The sequence below is a fragment of the Gavia stellata genome, chromosome Z (assembly GCF_030936135.1).
Source record: "Gavia stellata isolate bGavSte3 chromosome Z, bGavSte3.hap2, whole genome shotgun sequence".
NCBI lineage: Eukaryota > Metazoa > Chordata > Aves > Gaviiformes > Gaviidae > Gavia > Gavia stellata.
In genome coordinates, this window is record NC_082637.1 from 64,148,098 (window position 1) to 64,162,243 (window position 14,146).

At 36.5% G+C, this 14,146-nt stretch overlaps 1 protein-coding gene across 1 annotated transcript in view; it reads left to right on the forward strand.

The window, feature by feature from the left end:
• Positions 1 to 1,467: 1,467 nt before the first annotated feature.
• FER (FER tyrosine kinase) overlaps positions 1,468 to 14,146 on the forward strand; it is a 180,528-nt gene continuing 167,849 nt past the window's right edge. Inside the window, exons 1-3 of the mRNA XM_059833349.1 lie at positions 1,468 to 1,494; positions 6,742 to 6,999; positions 11,200 to 11,373. Of these exons, the coding sequence (XP_059689332.1) occupies positions 6,793 to 6,999; positions 11,200 to 11,373 (381 nt within the window). The 5' untranslated portion in view covers positions 1,468 to 1,494; positions 6,742 to 6,792. The remainder of the gene's footprint in view (positions 1,495 to 6,741; positions 7,000 to 11,199; positions 11,374 to 14,146) is intronic.

Genomic DNA, 14,146 nt, shown 5'->3' on the forward strand with positions numbered 1-14,146 from the left:
TGTGTTTTACTTTAATGAGTCCCTTTTGAACCGGGAAAGGGGTTAAAAATAGTGTTCCTGTCCAATGAGAGGAGGACTGGAGCCAAATTTACTATAATGTTTTGCTCTTGCTTGTGATTTTTTTGCTGGTGAAGACTTTCTCTTGGGCTTTGCAACAAGTAGTTTTGTATCTGTTATTAAAAATGTGGTGAATTTTCTAATGCTTCTAGCCTGCTGCATTTTTTCCTCCTTTCGTATCTGCTTGCGTAGCTGCTCTTTCTTTTCAGTGACTGAATGTAAGCATCACTTACAGTCTTTTCTATTTTTGGTCATGGAGAATGGAAGTTTTGTATTTATATTAGGCAGCACTTTGTTTCTAGAATGTCACTAAGTAACCGGAAAGGAATACTAAATGTCTGCTTGAATATGAACTAGAACTAGCCCTTCCTAAGATTTTGTAAATGTGCCCATGGTTAGTGCTTTGTTTTAAATAATGAAGATCTGCAAAATAGTTCGCTTCTCTTTACTCTTACACACTGTGTCTGTCTTTCAGTTTTGCTGAATGTGTCTTTTCTTACAAGGGCATTGCTAAACCAGTATTAAACCATATTGAACTTTAGATGAGACAGTCTGGTATGAGACTGCGAGTGAACGTTTAACATTGGTCCAGATGTAGCTTATATGGTTTACGTAGCACTTGTAAGCTATATGCAATACTTGTGTCTTATTATTTTTCATATTTTATGTACTTTTTTTCGTAATATAAAACCTCAAAGATCCAGCCTTCTGTTGCAGTTTGCTTCACCTGAGTTGCAGTCCAGAGTTACCGCTTGAAATTTTAGTGCTGCAGTAGTCTTAACTTTCTGATCTCTAATGATTCTGGATATTGGAATAATTAGCGCCATATAAGAAGTTTCTGTGTCTTGATTGGGGTCCCTTTCTTATGTTGCCACTTGTTTTCGTACAGTCTAGTGAAAACACCGCTACTAAGTTTGTCTTTCATATAATGAATTTTGGTCTTCCATGCTTCCATTTTCCTTACTAATGGGCTTACTTTTTGTTTTATGAAGGGCAAAGTTCAGAAATAAATGAAATTATCTAATTTTCTGGCTACAGTACACTGTGTCATAAGAAATTCCAAGAACTTAAAAAAAATAATCTTTAGTTACATGTGTAGAGACAAAAGTATTCCCTCAAAATTGTGTGTATGAAGTGATAGCATACTACTACTTGCAGTCATTTGAGAAATCGGCTCTTTTGGTTTTCTTGAACTCTGTCTCTTTTTTAAAAAAATACATCTTCTGGTAGTAATCTGAAAATGCAAAGCAACTTACCTAAGTTTAAGTTTTGCAATGTATTTTAAAATGCTGAAATAATAATAAAAAAGTTTGATCTGTTTTTCTTTTACAGAGTCCCCAGAAAATTAAAGTATATTTCAGAAAGTGAAAATTGGAAGTAGCTGCTGACGTAAAGAGAAGTGTATGAAGGATCGTTTCTTGAGGAAAACTTTTTAAGGTATGTGAGCTATGTTTTGCAGAAAAGCTTTCCTGAAAATAAGCTACGTATTTTGCTTTGAGTGGGCTAATATTTCAGACCAGTTTTGAAACTGATCAGGCTAGCTTTAGATTACCACTTTGGATGTTTATTGATGGCAGTAGCTCTATGGAAGCATTAATTCAGCTGGTTCATGTTCCATGCCTTTCACATTAGATGCTTATATAGATAATATTCTGAATATATGGTTAGTGTAAACAAATGGTAGGTAAAGCATGTGTTTAATGTTTAGTGGTCTTGTACATTCCAGGAGTAGATCCTACACCAGCAGAAATGTCAATTGTTCAACAGTCTAATTTTTAATTAAGGTGTGGATGGAGGGCTAAGAATGGTTTATTTCATTGTATTAATGGACTATAACTTCTGTAAGCCTCACATTCAGAAATTGAGATGGACTGTCTAACAAATTGATCATCTGTTATAAAATTGCTTTTAAATCAGTACAGAAGCTTTGAATTTGAGGATTTGTCTCCTGAATCCAAGTCCTCTTTCTTTTCTGATTTTGCAGTATTCTTAATGTTTCTAGAAAGGGCCTGCAAAATATAAGTCATGCTAAGTGATTTGGAGCCCATGCAGATTTAGGAGCAAGGGAGTTGACAGCAGATCAAGAGTGAGTGTGATGCTCTCTGCATACCGTACCCATTTCATATTCCTCTTTCTGCAGGGGCCGGATGTGTGCTGTACTTTCCTGTTCTGAATTTAACTGGGGGCCAGGCGTGCTTCTGGTTTGTGGTTTATCAGTAGCCTACCTTGTCATTGATATTATGAAACCACAAGTTCCAACTGATGCATGTGGATCCATCACTATTTTAAGATTAGCAAGCGCAGTCTTGTATATATTTCATGGCAATGCATAACAGAAGGCACCAGTTGTTATAAGGGTAGGAGAGCATCCTGGGAAAGTATTGCTATATATGTGCTCTGTTCTTCCCTGCTCATTTGATTTTGGTCATTGTCAGAGACCCAGGACCTTTGATCTGATGCGGTACGGCCACTCTCATGTGTCAGGGACAGATTGCAATCTTTAAATTAAATGTAGAGTGGCTATGAAAACTACAACTACAGTTGTTGCTGGAATCCAGGAAGACTACTAATGCTGGAATATTTGCTTTATTTGCTGAGGGGAGTGTTACAGTATTGAAGGATTATGTGACTGTCATTGAAGTTTCTCATTGTCATGCTGACAGAATTTAACATTGCTTCATTTGGAATCTGACTGCAACACTGTGGTGGTGTTGGCAGCTGAGACAAGTCTTCAGTAACTATGCTTAAATTTAGAACTGTTGAAGGTCTGGTTGCTCAAGGTCTGGTTGCTCATTCACAGTGTATTATTAAATGTACATTGAGTATTTACTTCCTGTCAGTGACTAGTTTCTTATTTTGAGCGTGACTCTAAAAAGAAAGTAAGTCTTACTTGCTTGGAATTGGCTCTGAGACATATTTTAACTGTTAAAGCTTTCCAAATATTGATTGGCTGATTTGCATGTCCAGTAATTTTTATAGTAACATATGTATCTATCTCATATTTCAAAATAAGAAAATAAACTAGCTGAAACTCATTTGTCCTATTTGATGCCACTGGGATTTTAATACTTTTACAAAACATGCTAAAATTCAGTTTGAGATTTCACTGGCACGTCAAATTATGCAAGCATTATTCATGTGTGGAAAAAGAGATAAACCTCATGGGTGTCTGCCAGAAATAGGAAAGATATCTTCACAGTAAGAGTAAGCAATTCCTGAAGGATTTTTCCTGTATGAATTTAGCATATCATGTCTTCATTGTCATCAATTCTCCATCTAGCTACTTTAAAATGTGATACCATCTCTGTTTTTTCCTTTAAGATAGAATATTCTCCCATGGTTTTTTGAGCGAGATATATTTCTTTTCCCCCCAGAACATCTTTCACCCTATATTTTCGTGTTTTCAGCATTGGAGTAGGAAGTATGTTTGTGTCTCGTAGTCCCCATATCTCCTGCTGTTTCCACAGTAAATCTTTTCTGGGATCAGATTTTGTTGCACTACTCAATTTTCCCAGTAGTCTGTGGTTGCAAAATTCGTGTGGGAATTGTAATGTTGTATGGTAAAGCCAAAAAGTGGGACTATTAGTATTTCTTCCGTAATCCAGTAGCTGCGAACATGGGGAAGCACAGGGAGGATCATGCCACAAATAGCATCCCAACTTGTTTGCCATCCTTAAATAGTATCTCCTGGTTGCCATGGTTGGAGACAGAGTGCTGATCGAAATGCATATTGTGCCCAGATGATCCTTGTAGGCCCCTTCCAACCGAAATACTCTATTCTATTGGTCTGACCTTGTAGGGTAGCTGTCAGCTCATCTGTGCACACTAAGCAGGGAGATACCAAACTTGGAAAAATACCTGTCTATATTGGTGGCAGATACTGTCTCTTTGAACATTGGCCTTTTGAAATGTGCTTGTGCTTTTTAAGAGTGTTTGAAATACAGATTGCATAGAACGCATCTATTCATGTTTGGTAATTATTGCAGTTTTGACTTCGAGTAAGTGACTGTGTGATCTGTACTGCTTTCAGTTGTTTGAGAGTGTTAAAAAATTTAAGTGGTTTTAATTGAAAGTGTTGGTTTTTAGCTTAACGACAGTTAAGTGGCTTATGTCTTGGATACATGTTCACCACTTCTTTGCCTCCATAATATTGGAGCATTTGAGTTTTGCTGAATGTCTTGATTGAACATTTTCTTAATTTGCAAGGAAGGCGTATGGAGGCTGGCTTATCCAGTTGGGAATCGTCAGGTCTGAGACTTTACGCTTGTAAGTCTTACCAGATCAGAATTTTATCACTTCTGCAAAACAAATTTTTGCTGTGCTGCTTCTGTCATTGTGAATGGAATAATTTAAAACAAAGACTGGAGTCCAGTATGTGTACAATTTTTGTCTATGTACCCAGGCATCTAATAGTGCAATTGGAAAAAATCTGATTGCTACTTAGTGAAGGGAGGCATAGCAGGCTGGAGTAAGATGTTGGATTGTCTGTTTTATTGATTTTTGCAATCTTGTGGTTCCACAGTGAGTCAGTAGAAACAGACAGAAATGTCATATGCTGAGAATATTTCCTCCGTCCCTTGCCTTCCTGCCTCTCAGTAAAAGACAGAGGTTAGAGTAAAAGCAAGCAAGCCAGCTCTTTACTCATAGCAGAAGGCCAGTCTTCATGCTGAGATTCAGTTCCTATCTTTTCTGAATCTGGAATGTGAGAAAATAAAGATACTATCTTTTCTCATAGCTAATGTTCTAGGATATTTAGGTAATGTGCTAAAATGTGCTAGGAGAAAAATGATCTTCGTCACAAAAGTGGATATAGGTCCAAAGGGTGTTGAAAAATCACAAGTGCAGCTCCAGTCATGTTAATAAGTAGGTGCTTTAAGATTTTTTCTTTCGCTTGTCTTACTAAAATATTAATGGTTTTACAAGACTGTTCTTAAATTTTTTACTGTGAAAATATGATCATTAATACAACTAATAATGATGTAGTCCATCCTTTATAAATACAGCCAGTGTGAATTATTTACTGTTGCTCTTTATGACTGAGCTCCTAGCCATCAGCAAGAGTTCTGACTAAAATATATAGCTTCAAATTAAAGAATATTTGAAAGCTTGCGATAGATTTAAGGTTACTCCTACAAGCTTGACTTGTCTCTGTTGTGTAGATGCATACTAACATGGCACTATTCTTATTTTATTTGTAGGATCTTTGTTTCTTTCATTACATAGCATGGTTTGTGTTCTGAGAATAAACATGTAGTGGATGAGGCTTATTTCCATAACTTACTGGAAGAGCTAATGGAGGGAGGAAACTGCAGGAAGAGTACCCTGGAGATTGCTCTATGTTTTAATTTGCAAAATCTTCTGAAATTTTGTGTGGTAACTGAGGCCAAAACCATTTTTTTTTTTCCTGGATACTTAATATGCTAAAAATGCTAGGCACTCTGAAAAGTCTGTCTTTAAGCCTTGTACATACCAGTATTAGCTGGTACAATGTTGACATTAGTTTATGTGTCTCAGTTCTCGGTGTAAAGTAAGAGTATTAGTCCTGCTTCACCCCATGGGCTGTTAGGTAGATAAATCTGTTACGGTTTGTAAAACACTGTGGTAATTTAAGTGGCAGTTTAAAGCCTATGAGGAAATTGGTAGTTCTGTGTTCAAAAGAGCTAAGACTTGGCTGGAGTGCAGGAATTAGTGAATAAGCAGTAGACAGGCTGTGTCTGCACTGCAGTCCAGAGCTGTAATTGCAGTTTATCTTACCTAGTTTGAAGCTGATTAGTATAGGAACAGGTTTTTGATATATACGCAGAAGAAAGCGTTGGCTCGCATTACAAAACCTGTGCAAGTCTGTGGAAATTACTCATGTGTGGGTTCAGGTCTTCCATGATGTGGCTGCATGTTTATCAGTATCAGATGCAGGTGTTTTAGGGCTAGCTCAAACAGGTGTCTTTGACATGTACTGGTATTACAGGATTTCATAAGGCAGCATTTCTTATCTGTTTATTAAATGATGTCCATTTGGTACAGTAAGACTGGACTGCCTTAGTGAAAAATCCTGTGAACTTAAGGACTCTGCCCTAATGTGTGTCTCAGGGGAGCAATGGATGATTGCATGGGGAACATGGTTTGGGATATTTTCTGACTTTTTGGGAGGTTGAATCTGCAAGTTTAATGGCCTGCTAACACAGTGTTTAGGAGCAAACTAGCTTCTAACTAGTTATCCTTGTCCCACAGATGCAGTGCCTGAGAGTGGATGTTTTATTTGGATTTTTCTGTGTTGTTAGGACAGTAAGCCCCAGAAACAAATGTTTCGGGTCACCAGGAGTGAAACAGTGTAGTTGGCAGTTCTTGTCTGGACATGCTGTCAGCTGAACTTATTTGATTAAATATGTGGATTGGTCTTTAGTATCTGTCTTAGATGCTTTTATGTGTTCCCTTGTAACTCCACTTTGTTAGGGAGGTACATTTCGCAGATGGAAACTGGAGGACAGTTCTGGGCTTGAGATCTCTTCCAGTCATAGATGGGTGTTCAAAACAGTGCACTGACCCTCCTTTTGGTTTACTTTGAGGAGGTATATGTATGTGGTTAATTGTAGGGTTATTTCAGGAGTTAGACATTAATAGTTGCTCTTCGTCACACTAGAATTTTTTCTTTCGATACATGTCTCATGAATCTTGTTCTACTTTCAGATGTGGTGAAGAGCCTGTATTTTCCCCTGTGCGGTATATAGTGCCTTAAAAATGGGGTTTGGAGGCGACCTGAAGTATTCTCATGATGCTTTATTAAAACTGCAAGACTGGGAACTACGACTGCTGGAAACAGTGAAGAAATTTATGGTAATGCGAGTAAAAAGTGATAAGGAATATGCCTCCACTTTACAGAATCTTTGTAATCAAGTAGATAAAGAGAGCACTTGTCAATTGGATTATATCAGCAATGTCTCCAAGGTAAGACTGAAGTATTTTGATTTTGGAATATCTTTGGAAATAACAGTGCTGAATTTATTTTTGTTTGTTTTAGTTTGAGTTGGATTCCTGTTCATTCATCTTCTTGAGAGCTAATGTCGCTGAAGTAATTTAAATGGTCTCCTTTTAGTTCCTCAGTAGAGTATGCGTAAGTTGAGCTCCAGTCTTGCTTTGTAAATAATAGCTGAACTAGAATCAATCCTGAATTGTGAAATTCAGTATTTGGGGTTGAGCCTGCTACTTTGTGTTTAGTGTTTTGAAAATAGTGTGCTATAGTAAGCTTTTCTTATAGGACGGTTAAATAGGAACTATTGTTTATGTTATATAGAATTTTTGACAGAAATAGAAAAATGCCAGGAAACCGAGGCAAAGCCTTGCATTGCAGTTGTTATTCACACTGCAGTGTGTGTTGTAAAAACAAAACGTTAGTCCAGGATGTTTCTCATAATTGTGAAGTTATTTTGTAACCAATTTAAAAATCTGTGTTGAATTTTTATAAAGGTAAGGCTGTCCTTCGCCCAAATTATTAATTTTCAGATTTAGAGCAAGTCCAGTAAAGGTACCAATGAAGCAAACTTCCCTGTTTCACCTGTTTGTAAGCTTCACTCCTGACTTGGATTCCTTCCTGACTGGAGAAAATTATTCTGTTTTAATGGCTTATTCAATTCTTGGTCCTTTTGCTGTAGCACTGGTTACACAGTTCTTCCAGTCTGGCATGAATCTTGATCACCTCTCTGCAGGAAAACACCCTTTTTGGGTCAAGTTAAATTTTAGACAAAGCATTTTTTATGTAGTGGTCTGATGGGGTGGCTGCTTGAATACAAGCTATGGCATAGCATTGAGAATGTGACTGCTCCTTGTGCAGCAGTCTAGATTTATATTGGATTAAGGTGGTGGTGTCTGTGACTTGAAAGCTGCGCTGCTGTAGCTAGCCTGCTTCAGCTGCCCCAAAAGTAGTACTGCACGGTATTTATCTATAAGAAATTCTGTTGGTGCTTCCCTACGCCACAATAATTCTTGTCTTCTAAATTGACATACTACCTTTTTTTTTTCATCTGAGTGTTTTGTGGTGTATTTGAAATGCTTTTCACCCACTTATGTTTCTTATACACAGTTATAATAGATTTTGGTATTTAAGTTGTGATGATTTTGGTAAATAAACATTAAAACTTTGTCATTAGCCTAAGATTGGCAGAAGTCAGGTATTTTCTTCAAGCTTTCTACTGTTGGATCCCAAAGTTTTGTACACATTTGTTAGTGATATGACTAATAATTCTGGCTATTGCTGCCCCACTAAAATTTCTCTTATGTGCTAGCTAAACTGTCCTGCAATTCTTTTAGGTGATGAACCAGAACGGATTAGGGCTAGAACAGTAAAGGAGCATTGGCATCAGAATATTTAGCATTATAAGATATAAGCAACCCTTAACCTTCACGTAGCTAGCTAGGATGGTTCCTGTCAGTGACATGGGCAGTTCTTGTGAGCAAATAAATTTTAAAAAGCTGAAGATCTGACTTAAGTCATATTCTTTTTGGGTTGACGAGAGGCACATGTGTCACATTTTGAAATCTTGTTTTGGTCATAGACACTCAAGTTGTTCTTTCAGGATTATTTTTGTTCCTTTTTTCTTTTTTATTTTTTCTCTTAAGGAGGTGCCATTTTTCTCTGACCCCCATCCCTGATCTCTACTACTTTATGTAGTAGAAAAATATTCATATGCTACTGACAGATCTTTTGTATGGGCTTGCCTTGAAATTTCTGTCACCTTGGATTTTAAAGTTGTGTAGTGACACATTGTCTTAGTGGTTTTGGCAGTTAAAATGTCTGAATTATTCATTACTTTACTCACCTCATTCTAATTTACTTTACTATTTCATACTTTTTTTCTCTTCCTGACATTTTACGGAATCAAAGTATGACCCAAATATTATGGGATATAAATCTAGTATCTTATGTCTCCTAAGATTTAAAATACCTGTATATTAAATTTTTGGTATTACATGGCATCAAAACCAAATACCAAGCTGTCTAATCTTTTGTGGTAGTTGTGGGTATGGTGTGGGGTTTTTTTTTTTGTTTGGGTTTTTTGGGTTTTTTTTAAGTGTACAGCAAGAGTGAGCACTTTGAGAGAAATGGTGTTTGGGAAAATCTGTCCTATGGTTTTTTTTCATGAAGAAGCGGCAAACTTGCTGGAAGGCATAGTGGCAGCAACCGCTAATGCTAGAAAAGCAGTATTTTTAAATGCTTCCCAACAGCTCTTTTGTGTATGTATGTGTCTAAAAAATACTGTTAAACCAAACAATACTATATTTTATTGCTTTTGATGGATTGTGGTTATTTTCTGTGAAAGGAAATGCTTTGTCTTTTCTGCTATCCCCACCCAGCTGCTTTTCTGTCCCATATAAATCTCAATTTTTGAAGCCTTTCCTCAAATATAGCTTTTCTCTTTAGCTTTTCCTATTTTAAAATAATAAAATATAATCATACAAAACACAGAAATCCTCTTTAACTGATGTTTTCTCAGTATGGAAAGAGGGATGTAAAGAATAGGAAAATGTGCAAATTATTTTTTTTTTAAATGGAAAGGGAAGTTTTCACTATGTTTCTGACTTACTCAGGTTCATTTGGTGAACTGCAAGCTCAGTATTTCTTTGGAGTACTTGTCCTGTTGAAAAATGCTTTTGCTATGATTTTCAGGGTTGATTGAAACAGTAATTTGTCTCATCAGTAATAAATCAGCCTTAAAGAAAATTGGGAACTGTGACTACATTTTCACCTCTGAGAGCACTCTTACGAACTATTCTATAACCACAAGACCCACTCTTCTCAGACAGATGTTTAATGATGTTTTTATCCTATGCAGCTTTGCAATGAGGCTTCTGATGTCATTTGGAAAGTGTTCTGTAATGGAGAGTTGAACCAGTTCTGCGCCATAGCTGGGAAGCTTTAGGTTTTGAACTTTTACACCACCACACTATAAGCAGTCTGAGATAGCTCTCTGCCAGTCTCTGGGATGTTTACAAGCTAAAGGAAATTTTAAAGGTGGTTTAATATATACAGGAGTTAACTCTCTTTTGTTTCCTTCTGTAGAATCCAGTTTGCGTTGCAGTATTGTCATGTAGAGATGGAAATATTATGTATATATGTTTATACATGAGATGTAAGGAAGCCCTAAAGCTACCAGACAAATTAATTTTCTAAGTTTTGACAATCTAAGTTGGATTTCTGTCTTTAGTAGGAGTAAGATAAATGCTAGTAAAACTAGCATACTTGCTGCCTTCAAAACCTGATAATTCTATGGCATGTAACCATTCTGAAATTTTAGATACAGCATAGTGCTCAATGTCAGGGAGTTATCTCTCAGGAATCCAATACTGTTCCCATCAACAAAGTGTGACAGGGATCTTTAGGGTAACAAATGCTTTTATTTGAACTGAACTTTAATTTCGTGTTTGTATCTGTGGTGCATTGGAAGTCTCTCTGTTCACCTTACAGTTCTTAATCAAAATTCAAAGCCACACATAGCACATTAAGCTGTCCTGAAAACTGACTGACAGAATGTCCAAGGAATTTATTAAAGTAAGGGTACAGAAAGATGTTGGGTTACTATGACAGATGAGTAACTGCTTGTCTCTCTTAACCTGTTAGCACCTTGTGCTGTGATACTGGTGGCCTGACTCTGATGCTGTCAGTTACGTGAAGCAGCTGACGAATGGTATCCTCTTAAACAGTAGCGACTAAAATGAATATTACTGTGAGGTACTTAGACAAGGGCAGAGAAGTCAGCTTGAACAGAGGAACTGTGGCTAGGAAACAGGAGAACAAAGGACATAGGAACATGCTTGTCAGAGGTGTTGGGGATGTATTCCAAAAAAGGCTGTAAAGCTTTCATCGGTGTTCAGAAGTACTAGGACAGTGCTGAAGGGTGAACACACAAAATTGTATTTTTCTCTCTGGTGCTTTTTTATGATTTTATGAGTAAGTTCGAGACATGATTTTGCTGTAGCAGGAAGAACTTTATTGTAAAAGATCTCAAGTGCATTTGGGTGAGTTGAAAATTCTTTTTTTACTGAATTGTTTGAAACAGTGATGCATCTTTTCCCACAGTTCATGTTCATCGTTTGGTTATTTGTAAGCCAGAATAAGTAAATCCTTTTCTATTCTGACTTTTTTTTTTATAGTCTTGGTTGCTCGTGGTACAGCAAACAGAACAGCTGAGCAAAATAATGAAGACACATGCAGAGGATCTTAATTCTGGGCCTTTGCATAGGCTTACAATGATGATCAAAGATAAGCAGCAAGTTAAGAAGAGTTATGTAGGTGTTCATCAACAAATTGAAGCAGAGATGTACAAGGTATTTCATTCAACTGTGGTTTATAAATCTGCTATAGTTCTGTATGTTTAAAAAGTAATATAGTGAGAGTGCACTTTTTTAGTTCCTCTGTTTTTGTTTGTGCTATGGTAAAAGTAGTGGTTTGTGATATGTAGAATGCCTAGCTGAAATTTTAGTTATTTACTCCACATTTTCTCTCCCCTACTAGCTGAGACAAAGCAGAGATGGAAAACTTTCTTCTATATGAATTTCTATGGACAGATAGCACTGGAAATGCTCTTGTTCTAGTAGAGAATGATTCTTTGTGACACTACTCTATTCCACCTCTCTTCCTGTTCTCATTCCACTCTAGACATCCCTGGACCAGGGCACTGAAAACTTTTGTTAATGAATGCTTTTGACAGTCCAGACAGTTTTGGGTGGGGACAGGATTCTAGTCCCTATTCTAAAATACACATCAAGTGTAAACCAAACATTAAGGCTGCAGATGGAGCTCTTAAGGGCCTTTTCTATTACATGTCAGTTGTCCAGCTTATGTTGAAAGCACTGTATCTAGTCAATAAAGCTGACAGAAATCACAGTTTCATTCAGGTGCTTTGGGGGAAGTTTAACTGCAAATGTCAAAAATCAGATTGATAGTCTGAAAGGTCTACTGAGAGAAGGAAAAGCACTGTTTCTTCTTTCTTCCAGCAGAGAATTTGAGATTTGGAGTAGTGTAATTAGAATGTAACATCCGACTAGTACAGTACAAGTGTCATGGACTGATAAGTAAAAGATTCTTGGGCTGGTTATGAGAAGAACTTTAAAGTAGTACTAAACATACATACTAAGTTAAATATGTTGGCTCTAATAGGACTGCTTCCATAATATGCTAGGATCTTGGCGTCTTTCCCAGGTATTGACTATAGGGAGTACATCCTTTCTGATGCATGGTCAGTAGGCTGTCTTACCTGATAAAATTTCCAAGCCAAATAATCACTCACAGCCACTTATGGATTGGTGCATCTGAAATAATCAGGATGGAAGACGAGGAAGAACTGGTAGCATACGTTAGAAATAATAGAGGTTAAATATATAGAGAATTGGAGAAGTGGAAAAAGAAAGAAAGAAACAGAGGCTAAATGAAACAAGACTGCTGAAAGCTCAGGTATACTTTTAAAAGAGACTGTGCAAAACATGTGTTTTATCTGTTAATAAGTTAACTTTAATAAAATCTCTAATAAATCTGTCTTTTACCATAAGGGTTTTTAAAAAAAATATAGTGCATATTGAGCACTCCCTAAATGATTATTTACAAACTGTATTGATTTTAATTAATTGTGGGCTGCATGGCCATGCAAATATTTTGCATCCTGATGAATAAGCTTGCATTGTTAGTGGTTTGTTTTTTTCCCTTCCTGATTTTGCTAAGAGGCATTTGAATAGCATTCTGGTTAGATATATGTTCTTTCATTGTTAGCTGACATTGCTTATTCAAAGGTTTTATGTCACTGGAGCACTTACAGAATGGTTCCCAGAAATTCAAAATACTTCTCATGTTCTGTGTTATTAATTCTGCTTTTGTTACATACAGAAGCAAAATAGTTATTATTTCCCAGGATGTTGTCCAAACCTTGTGAAGATCAGTGTCTGTGCAGTTCATATCTTCAGGGTATGCTGGCAAGAAAATGTGTTTTCCTTTAAGTGAAATGCATATCTATTATCCTTTCTTATTCTAGACACCTCTTGGATGAGGCATCTTTTTGATAAAATTCTTAAGGACAGTGCAATACCATGTCTTTTACACAGATGTAGTAAAACTTGTATCTTGTGTATTTATTCCCATTCCCATTAAGATATTGGATATTCTTTCTTTCTTCATGAAATTTGAGGAGAAAAAGTATGAACTAGAAAAGTTTGATATAAAAACTATGTTCAAGATAAGCCTTGACCATCTTAGTTCCTTAAGTGTTATTTGGGGACAGAGGTGCTCTTGGTTTTGTTTTCGTCTGTTGGGAGAACACAGTCTAAGGATCAGTAAAATATATTTTGCAATTATTACAAAGGTTTCTTAATACTAGTGGTCTACCTTTTATTTTCCAGTTTTCTGTAAGAGAAGCAGTTCCTTGTTATTTTTGTCTTAATTGTGTTCCCTACTTCCTAATTTTATCTTTTTCTCCATTTCTTGTGATGTCTTTATAATACAAGTTTTTCATAAAGTTATTTTTTCCTGTATCACCTCTATTAGTCTATAATAACAACAGTTGTGAGTATAATTTACAGTGTGTAGAAATATGAGATGAGAATATGGGATTGATGTGGAGAAAAGTTCCTGCCTTTAAATTAAATCTTTGCACAGTTGGCCCAGAAATAGAAACTGTAGATAGCACCTTGCTGGCTCTTTGAGGAATTTCATTAAGTTTCCAGATGTTGTTCTTGAGGGTGAAAATAGTGGTATCTGGGCCTTGCCTCATGAAAAAAAGGAGAATTATGAGCTCCAGCCTTCTTCATGCCAGCTGCAAGAGAAACAGTTTTTCTGTAGAACAGACTTCCTTTTCTGCACATTCAGTGAGAAGAGCATATTCATTAAATTACGTTCCTCTTCCATGATTCCCCATTGTGAGTGTGTTTTTCTTTTTGTCAGAGTTCTTACTTTTCTTTATTATATAACCCACCTTATTGGTATTATAGTGGCTGGTTTGTTACTAGCTTTTGTTTACAAGTTAATGATTTGTGATTACTTCTGAACAGTGCACTAATTTTGTCACACTGTGAATGAAAGCTAGGCATAGAAGAGACAACTTTATTTTAATTT